The following is a 10,778-nucleotide window of genomic DNA, read 5'->3' as shown; positions in this document are numbered from 1 at the left end:
AAATGCTATTATTTTGGCATGCAAATTAAAAACGAAGGGTAAAAAGTATGTTTATTCACTGTATTTGTGCTTAAATACACAACTCACTTTGAATTTTATTATACTATAATATTACCCTAGTATATATTTTGAGTTGTAAATTACTTTGAGCAATAAAGTTCTTTCTACTCTGAACAGCCATGAAAAATGATTTTGATATGAATTATTGTATATTTCATAAACAATATATTCAAATTCAATCTCTGTACTTTTTGCAGTTTTTTTACAAACAATATATTAAGACTAAACAGTGAGTACAATAATTAAGTGGCAATTGATAAACTAAGATCCAAGTTTTCCCGTACAAATATAGAAAGAAAATGAGTAATATTAGTGCTTTCTGATATGGTGAGTAGTAAGATAACATAAAATGAATACTAAATGAGCAATTAGTTGTGCCACCCATCATCTGACACTGATGAAAAGCTAAACATGCATTTGTGGATATCTGCATCGTGTACACCTTGTCATGGTTTAGGGTTGTTTTTGCACTGTATTAGAGCCTTTTATGGAAACCATTTCCATGGTAACATGTCCTGGCTGAGCTACCAATATAAGAAATAATGGATGGTGCCCTGGAAGTCATTATTTGAGGAATGATGGCTAGCAGCATTAATTCTGTGTGTAAGCCCAATTATTACACCTTTGCAGGGATCTATCCATTATATTACAAGACAGGGTTCCAGCACAGCAATGACATTCAGGGCCACCAGGTGAGTTCTTCATGGACAGTCTCAGGAGTTTTCTGGTGCTTTCCTGACCCCAGTTATCCTGAGCAGGATGTTTAAACTCTTTTTTTCAAATTCCAGACAAAGGAGCTTGGAATGGGAATGAACTGGTTTCAAGGGCTGACCTGGCACGTAGGGAAATTGATCAGTAGTATCAGAGGAACTGGATGTGAGGGTTTATTAAGGTTCTCCACCCTGTGTTTTTTTTCCCAAATTTTGCCAGTTTTTTAGTTTTTTAATTTCCCTCCATTATTGTTTAATTAATTTACACCTTTTCTATATTAATCAAGTTAATTTATCGATTAATTGAGCAGTAAGCCTTATGATTAGGTAAAAGCCTACTGGTGCTGCAGTCACCTGGCTGCAATACCTGACCTGAGGTATGTTCACAACAACCTGTGGTAACTGCTGCTTTGCATTGACATTAGTTTTCCTTCTGTGTTTTCTGCTCATTTTTCTGGACTTCTTTTTCTCCCTTATTACTAATGCCTGTTATCTTTTGAGACTTTTTCTATGTTGAATTTTTGTGGTTTTGGGGTTTATTCATTTCCGTTTCCTAGCTATGTTAATAATCAGAATTTTTTTTTTTTACATCTGTACATACATTTCTGTTTCTACAATATTTTTGTTAGAATATTATTGGTTCCCTTATTAATTTATATAAATAATTGATCTATTAAAGGTTTTTATATGGTCCAGTTTTAAGAATTTCCCGCTCTTCTATGGGTAAATACAATAACAAGGAAGAAGAGAATGAGAGTGTTTCAAAAAATGATTAATAGTGTGAATGTCGACCATCCACCCCATGGGTCAGTAAGGGCCCATCATTTGTTATAGTAAGGCCCACAGGGGTGTAGTTTGTTGTTTTTTTATTGTTCTGTTCCTTATTGCTCTTTTGGTTTTAACCACCCTTTCATGATTAGGTGTTGTTGATAAAACACCTATTTTCCCTCTTACCAGCTGTAGTCTAATATTTTTTGTGGGTTTGGGGAACACTCACGGACATTGTGCTATTGGTAAGACAGGAAAGAGGAAGAGAAAGATGGACAGGGAATGAATCCCTGTGAATTATGGAGTCAGGCCCCTGAGTGGCTTAGCGGTTACTGTGTTCCTTTTACTGTTGTAAACCCTGTGTCATGTACCTCCCTGACACTTTATTTTTCCTGTAATAAATCCTTTATTACTGGACTTTTGGTATGTCTGTGGGTCATTCTGAGTACGTTGAATGCTCAAAGTCATACCCCTCCACATTGGTTATTGCCAATCACACCCCTAATTACTTCTTATTCTCCCTGGTTTGAATGTTTTGACAGGACATGGGATGTTGCTATTGTGTGAAGAATGAATCTCAGAGGTAAGGTTGCTGTACCTAATAAAGTAGTCATTCTGTTTATATAAAAACAATTTTTAAACAAATCCAGCTACACTATAGTCATAAAAAGTTGTACATACCTTGCTACAGTATGGACACTCTCCAAAAACAATATTGAAGCTTTGTCTGCACGATGGAAGACCTCTTAGCCACTGCCAACACAAGGAATTAAATTACTCACTAATCTGCATTTAACACATATACACACTGGTTGTCAGTCTGACAGCAATTACCTCATAGAGACAAGTCTGATGAAAAGGCTGACCACATCGTGGATCATTGCAAACTTGGTCTGGTATCGCTGCTTCAAGACGATAGGAGTAACAAATTCCACAATCCATACTGAAACTCTGTCAAATTGAAAGGGGAGAAGCTTTACTTGTTAATGAAAAAATGCCTGTGTCTTTCAAGTCACTTAAGTATTTTGTTTTATTTACTTTTTAATTTAGTCCAATGTAAATAGCATGTATGGCAAAGTAGATTTAAAATGGTTATATGGGATATTACATTACAGTATATCCATATTTCAGATATTTTGCGTTACTTTCTGAATGTTTAAAATTGAACTGAAAAAATCATATGCTTCCAATCAAGATGACAACATTATTTTGACTTCTATCTGTAACACTGCAGTATTTTACATTAAGGAACTGCTGTTTAACTGTAAAGGTAACAACATTCTAAAGAATAAAATGTTTACTGCCTGTAAATAAAAAGTGACTTTTTATGCCTTGGATATTGGTTGTATGTCAGCAGCATGCTTTAGTATAATTTACCACAATTCATCAAAAATTCAGAAATGCCACATTTATGGATTTAAAGATTTACTGGCAGATTAAGAAATATCAGATTTTTTTTACCTTATTAAAAATTAAGATTCACTGTAATGTTTGCAGTTTTTTCCTGACTCCACCAGTTTTCTTCAGTTCTGTGCTAGCTGTATCATCCCAAAGATGAATCATTTCTGTTCTAGTAGGCCACTAAGTACCAGATTGTTAAACTTTTGTACTCAAAAACCACAAAAAAATACTTGGTCCACATTGGCACAGATGCATTTAAAATGATGCATTCATTTTAAAAGCTTTCTATGCAGTTTTCATGTTGTTGCTGAAAGTTTTATCATTCAATCTGAAACGCGAACGCACATGTATACCTTTCCCAACGGGCACACACAGTTTATCAGCCAAAAGTGCTATTAGTCTGAAGAACAAACCCCATAGTAAACTGATATTACTGAATAAGGGGGAGAAATAAACAATACAGTAGAACTGCTTTTAAGGGCTACAAACAAGTATAAAGTTGATAACAGACTAGGAGTCATGCCAAATGAAATGTGGTGAAGTGTTTCATGGTGCAATGCTCATCAGCTGAAGCAGAGAAGTTAAGAAAGGTCCGTTCCCTACAGTGAAGATGAGATCTCTAAGGACAAAACTATTGTCAGTGCCTGATCACATGATGATCATATGTTTTAACATGTGAATGTGTGAAGACTTTAGTCCAAATATCAAATAAACATGTGCTTTTATTCAAGAATATAAACAAAGAAAAAAAACATTCGATTTACATGTTCATGTCAATGAGGTAAAAACCCAAGTTCAAATGTCAATTGACAGGAAGCTGATACGTATTCTTAAATGGTGCAGAGGTAAAAAATGCTGCTTTATAACCCAAAGGTACCAGATTCGAGACCGGGTGCTCTGCATTTTGAATAGTGAGCTGCTGCTGTTGTTATTATTATTATTATTACTATAATATAATAAAAACATATATTTGATTTGAGCCTGTAACGCCCCATGTAAATTTTGGCTACTTGTAAAAGCGCTTGTTTTTTTATTATTCAGTTTTATTCTGTCACTGACATTCACGTGGTACTATGAACCTGCCTCTCCTTCTTGATGGCATTTATCTCCATTCTTTTCACGAGAGCAACGATGACCACAGTTGGCGCTGAGGCTGATGCCTGCTCAGAACTATTTCTTGTACCGGCAATCAAAGAAACAATGTCCCGCGATCGCTATCAGACGACATGTTGCAATTGCATTTTCACAACAAAGACACAGGTACAGAAAGTGTGAAAAACAACAGATTTCCTGTGATCTCGGACATCTGGCCAAGTTTTGTTGAGAACTATTTTTTAAGTTACAACCCAGGGCAAAGATTTTCCAAGTCTGTGATCATAAAGCTAATGAATCAGTTTCTGGACAAAGGCAGAACTGTAACAACGGACAGCTTCTTCACAGCGATTTCACTGGCTAATAATAATAACAGCAGCTCACTACTCAAAACACAGACCACCCGGTTTCAAACCCGGTACCTTTGGGTTATAAAGCAGCAGTTCGTACCTCTGCACCATTCATGAATACATAACAACTTCCTGTCAATTGACATTTGAGCTTGGATTTTTAATTCATTGACATGAACATATAAATTCAATGTTTTTTCATTGTTTATATTCTTGAATGAAAGCGCATTATTTGATATTTGACATTATACACTTCACATCATTATTAGTATAACATGGAAAACGATACTGTTTTAGCTATGTGTTCAGCAGTTCCTGTCATCCTACACTTACACAGATCATTTTTGACATGGAACACACATGAAATATATGTATTCAAAATAGCGATATATTATTTACCCCATACAACTCCAGGCACCTCACTGCTAGACAAAGAGACCTGGCAGGGGGATGGGATAGCAGGCTGCTTGTGCTGATCAACACATTTGCAAAACAAAAGACGCTGATAGAGAGGCATAAAGGAGTTTAAGGTGGCCCACGATTACAAGGTTTTTTGTGGACTTCAGGGATTCTAGTGTTAAAAAATTAAATTTTTCTCATCCACTTGCTGTTTTCAAACTTTGGAGAATATTTTAAAAAATATTACTTTCCAGAGATTGAAAACAGTCTTGGTGTAGAGTATATAGAAGTACAAAATAAATAAAACAAGAAGTATATTCAAATGTATCTGCTAGTGTGGACAAGGTCTGAGACAGACTGTGGAGCATCCTCTTCTATTTCTTTTTATAGAACTCAGTGTGACTGCCACTCTGATCAAGTTCAAAAATGTTTTAAGATTAGGTTAATCTTCTCCAATAAGAAACTTCAAGTCTGATCATACCATACAGCTAAAAGGAAACTATCCCTGTACCAAAGTATATAATTAGTGCCTTTAGTTGTGCTGAACTGCTGACTGACTTATGGCAGCTTGAATTAAGGATAAGATTTTTATATTTTTTGTACATGGTCGCCAGTATTTAAGTAAAAGACCTGGTAGTGTATTCTGAAACTTCCCACATACTGTACATATTTTCCTTAATATGTCACATTTGTATATCATCTATTCACTATAATGAATTTAATCAGGGTGTAGCTGGTTCAATATGCAATTGCAGTTCTACATTTATTTGTTTGTTAGGCAGAATTAACTTTTGTCATTGTAAATGGCTTTAAACTTAGATGTGTATTGCAGTACTCAACACAACAAGAATACAATTTCAGTGTTGTAATATACTCATTTAGATTTCAAAATAGGAAAGCATTATTTAATACAATACATAATTAATTTGGTCTTTTATAAGGAACAGCTCAGTCCAAGCACTAGTTGATGATGTTATCTCCCCATTCCTACATTCACAAACTGGATTAATCTGATAAAAAAAGCAATGGATAGCAGGAAAATGTATTCCATAATTTCTTCCAATAGAAAAATATTTTTAACTATTTAAATGTAATTATGTATTACCTCAAATAAATTCATGATAATGCATACATCATAAATCACAAGACATATAGTACTGTAGTAATGCTACATATGGTGTTGTTCTGTTTACTAAGTTCTGTTTAATGTTATGTACAGTAAATGTTATAAACAATCCTGACTGGAAAAAATGGGGTTTGTGTTGGTGGCTTGTCTGAATTGTCATTTTTGTTGGATTGTATGCACTGTAAATTTATAAACTGATAGCGGAGGATTGTAGGCTAAGGTTTGAAGTATGCCACTCTGATCTGCAAGGTTTATTCAACATTATATTGTTTTATTTAAGACATGTACCCGAGGCCATGAATAGACACAGCTAAAGCACTTAGGCAACATAAGCAAGCTGACAAGGAGAAAGCGTAACACCAATAAGAACAAAAAGATGGATGGAACTGTGTACCCCTTGTTTGGCGATGGTCAATTTATGGTCAGCAGTAACTGTGTATTATTTAAAATTAGACTGAGCTAGAAAAAGTTTGAATCACATTTTTAGAAACTGCATATTCTTATTTTGGAACAAAAAACTGAGAAAACAGTATAAAGCTCTGGTAATTGCACAGAAAATGGAGCCTCACCTAGAGATAGATGGACGACATTGCTCCTGCAGTACCTAGGAAAAATGCCTCTCACACTCTCAAAGTGGCCCAGTCTCATATCTACATCATGCTTTGGCAGGGGCTTCCTTTGAAATATTATTATTATGAGTATCAACCAATTTTAAAAGAACTTAGAATTATCACCATAACACCAATGAAGGATATACTGTCATATTTTATTGTATTATATATTTTTGGTTTAGCAAAAAATTGCAATTTTTAAAAGAATATAGAATCTCAGGGAGCATACACCCCTTGCTGGATAGAAAGATATGGTGTGACTTTTTAAACTTTTAAATCATTACCGCAATTTTGGAAGTAAGGGTACCCTTTTCTAAACTTTGATCTCCAGCTGTTGGACTTTTCTAGACACCAATGAAGTGAGAAAGACAGTGGTGAGTTTCTGGGCGATACTTGCCCCGTCAAAACCACCCTGATTCACCCCCTTCCATAGTCCAAAAACATGCAAGACCCTGTGAAATAATAATAACAACAACAAAAGATTTATTATTATGTACATGGCATTTCTATCTTCTTTTTGTAAGAATGGATGTAGCTGGCAAAACTAATTTTTATTTCCAATCTATCTGTACAGGTGCTTTGCACTTCTTATTTCCATCAAGAAGACAGAAACACCTTATAAATAGTTCTAAATCTTTTGATATCATTTCATAGGGTTTAAGGTTTGCTGCACATACATTCGGTCCATGCCACCTTTTCTTATATTTAACCAGCATTTACTGTAGCTGGCATATATTTATTTTACTTATTTGTAGTTTGTCACAGCATATTTTTGGCCAAAATAATCAAGTCCAGCATGTTTGCCAGACATAACCCTAACCTTCAGGTATACTTTAACAGCCACTGCATTAATATAATCCACTCAAAGCTAGTTCAGTTTCTTCTTCCGCATTTTTCTTAGTTCAGCAAAGTTCCTGAACATTTCTGAGATTCTGCCAAACTTGCAGTGAAACAAACTCTGCAAGGTTTACTCATCATTATTATTCTACTTATTTTGACATTTGCCTGTTGTGGTTGTCTTTATAAATAGCTGATTGAAGGACAAACACGGTAGGGTTCCTAGAGTTAGATAAAATTAAACTCTCTCCCTTTTTTAAAGCATAGAACACCAGCAAATTTGTTTCCAACTTTTTCACCCATTCAAAATTTGGGTTTCACTACAGCACTAAATCTTGTTCAGTAAAATGTCTTTTGCTTTGTTGCTAGTTAAAATGAGCACTGAACCTGTCTCTGAAAACCCTACAAACAACTTTTATAAAGTCTGCAGACAAGAAAAGTCCAACTACTAGGTGTAAGGTATGGTGAAACCCTCCTTTTTCATCTCCAGATACAGAAGCATATCCACGTCAGGTTGTCCATCTCTTACTTTACCAACATCCCTTCACATGCATAGTTCACAGGAGAATATGGAGTTGAGGGTTCCTTTTGTGCCTAAAGCATATAATGTGCTACATGTGGATTTGGAATGCAGCAAAAAACTAGAAATACCAGTAAAGTATTTGTGTGAACAAAAAATTAAACAGCCCATCTGCCCACTTATGTAGCAGACACGGTATCCAGTTTAGATAAGTCTCGTTGATGGTGTAATATTTTTGTTGTTTACTGCTGTATTTTTATTTAATTCTCTTTTTGCCTATTTAAATTCCCTAACCCTTTTCAGTTTTTGAACATTTATGTGCAGTTACGATGTGGAATGTTTTCATTTTATCAAATCCAAATATTTTTAGGTAATTTAAAGTTTCTAAAATATTTTATTTGCATTTGTTTGCAGCATTTAGGACCATACTTAAAGTATGCACCACATAGAATTATCATTTCATCAGTACTTACAGATTTTTCCTGGGAGCCTGGTAATGTAAACTCTATTTCCAAAACTTCTTTTAAATTGTGCAGTATGCTATAATCTGGATTCCTACAACAATTAATGTTAAATGTTACATACGTGACAACAAATTTGAGAAACATATTTTCAATTGAAAAATAACTGCATTACCATAAGTGCATGTTTGTATTCAGTTTATTTTTCAGAGGTGCTACAACTGTAGAAAGAAATGTTTAAGGATATTTATTAACATGATTAATTAAACATCACATACAGTATCCATAAATATATATATATATATATATATATATATATATATATATATATATGTGCTTATTTTGCTAAGATTAGAGTAACACACGCAATCATTTTTCTGTACACACTGTACACTTACAAGTAAACATTTCTCATTTTGATTGGATGCTCTTAAAGAGAAGGATAGGGAAGAGTGGGGAGTAGTAAAGATGTGGCTGACATGCTAAAAGTCACCTTCAGAAATGTGTTGTATTCTCCAAAATACAAATGATGTTTTCACAGCAGTGGTAGTCATAAAGCAGTTTTTGACAGGTAATGTGGCTAGTTTTAGATAATGTAATTTTCCCACTAAGTTATGAAGGTTCATTTATAATTTTCCCATTTAAGTATGATTAGTTGATGGACTAAGAAAGTAGTACAGAAAAATCACAGCGAGTTTATCACTAAATAGTGTTATTTTGTCCAAAATACAGTAACTCCAAAATCTACTGTAAAAAGATTATCGATGAGTGTTAATCCCACACTATCAGGGTGTTAAGAAAATAATGGGCTCAAAAGGATTTACATTTTGGAATGTCATAAAACATATGCCCTAGCAAGGCCATCCTGATATATTTTAGAAAATTTTAATATAGAGAGGGGTGTCCGATGTACAGATATAATCTGAATTACAGCAAGTTTTGCAACTAATGATTAATACTGTAAATTACTGAATTCCACTTCTTGTTTGAAATATTGATAAAGAGGTCTCTTTCCTAACATTGCCTAAGGTGGTCTAGTGTTGATGACAGTGATATTAATTGATACTAGTAGCTTGTCGAGAAATGCCGTGTCGGCGGGACGAACCAGAAGAGAAATATATATATGAGATACAGTGATTCAGTGTCTTGAAATACTACTAATATTCCCATTATTACTAATTAGAATATTTTATTTATATATTAAGCACAGGATTACACGGTGCAGATTCTTTATTCACAAAGTACCTAACTTGTAAATAAAAAATGTGTATTAAATGAATTCTGTATTTACAACAGTTGTTTAAAAGGTGTAGAAGCATTAGCAATGTAAATATCTCCAAGGTTAGAGATACCTAATGACCTCTAAGTCTTACATAATGTTTAACTGAGGGAGGGAAAGGCTGCCAAGCTACCTTGAAAAGAAACAGCAAACAACAGTCTCTCTTAAAGTGTTTTTCACACTAGTTTAAAATAAGCAAATAAAGCCTAATCCGATTACTAATAAAATGATGACAATAGTTAGTGACCGTAGGACAGAGTGAATGTTTTACATGATTTTCTTTCCAGATCCAACCAGGTTGGTATATATTCACCACTTTCTTCTTCTTTCCATTATCTCAAATTATGAATATTTGCAACTCAACCCAGAAGTATAGCTAGAAGTCATTTAAAACAATGTCATGATCTGCTTTCGATTTTTGTAATACTTTCTTTTTGCCTTCCATATAAACAAGCTTGGAATGGAGTCAAGGATATCTATATCATGTGTCTCTCTCTCACTATTAATATTTACACAAACTGATAGCTTAACCATGTTTAAATCTTCATAAGTATGGTCAAATGGTAAACAAACTTCTGATAAAATGGAATTCTAGTAACTACAGTACCTCTTATGCCTCCTTTCCAGTTTAAGTGATTACAAATGCAATTTAGACTGTAATCTTATACTGTATGTGAATTACCTATATATATATATATATATATATATATATATATATATATATATATATATATATATATATATATATATATATATATATATATACACACCTACCATGGTCTGCTCCAAGAAAACAACATTCTGGGAGCATTTTGGGATGCCGTGGATCAACTTCAATGTTAAGCGATACATTATTTCCTGTTGAAAAAAGTAACAAAATTATTATTCATAACCTATTTATAGCTATAAATCATTATATACAAATTCATTCAATTACTTGCTTGTGATAAAATACTACTGCTTTCAAGTTTCCATGTATGCAGCGTTTATACCAATAGGAGAAAACCTATGAATATCTTGCCATTTAAGAATTGATTTTCTACTAATTTTTCTAATTCATATCTTTTTTAATGCTTTTGGTTTTAATGATTTTCAAAAATACTTCCAAAAACTTAGCAGACATAGTCTAGTGTAAAATTACAAGAAAAAAAAATCTAATCAAAA

At 33.7% G+C, this 10,778-nt stretch overlaps 1 protein-coding gene across 3 annotated transcripts in view; it reads right to left on the bottom strand.

Moving 5' to 3' along the window:
• The window catches only part of fancl (FA complementation group L), a 132,225-nt gene that overhangs the window by 2,011 nt on the left and 119,436 nt on the right, over positions 1-10,778 (bottom strand). Inside the window, exons 10-14 of one of the 3 annotated variants that reach the window (XM_039738967.1) lie at positions 10,389-10,472; positions 8,511-8,556; positions 8,348-8,429; positions 2,373-2,489; positions 2,220-2,291 (exon numbers count right to left, since the gene is read on the bottom strand). In XM_039738967.1, coding sequence (XP_039594901.1) covers positions 2,220-2,291; positions 2,373-2,489; positions 8,348-8,429; positions 8,511-8,556; positions 10,389-10,472 — 401 coding nt within the window. Of the gene's footprint in view, positions 1-1,382; positions 2,292-2,372; positions 2,490-8,347; positions 8,430-8,510; positions 8,557-10,384; positions 10,473-10,778 lie in introns of those variants that run through there. The other 2 variants (XM_039738966.1, XM_039738969.1) reach the window with 2 other exon arrangements.

The sequence above is a fragment of the Polypterus senegalus genome, chromosome 16 (assembly GCF_016835505.1).
Source record: "Polypterus senegalus isolate Bchr_013 chromosome 16, ASM1683550v1, whole genome shotgun sequence".
NCBI lineage: Eukaryota > Metazoa > Chordata > Cladistia > Polypteriformes > Polypteridae > Polypterus > Polypterus senegalus.
This window is presented reverse-complemented; position numbering and strand designations above follow the sequence as displayed.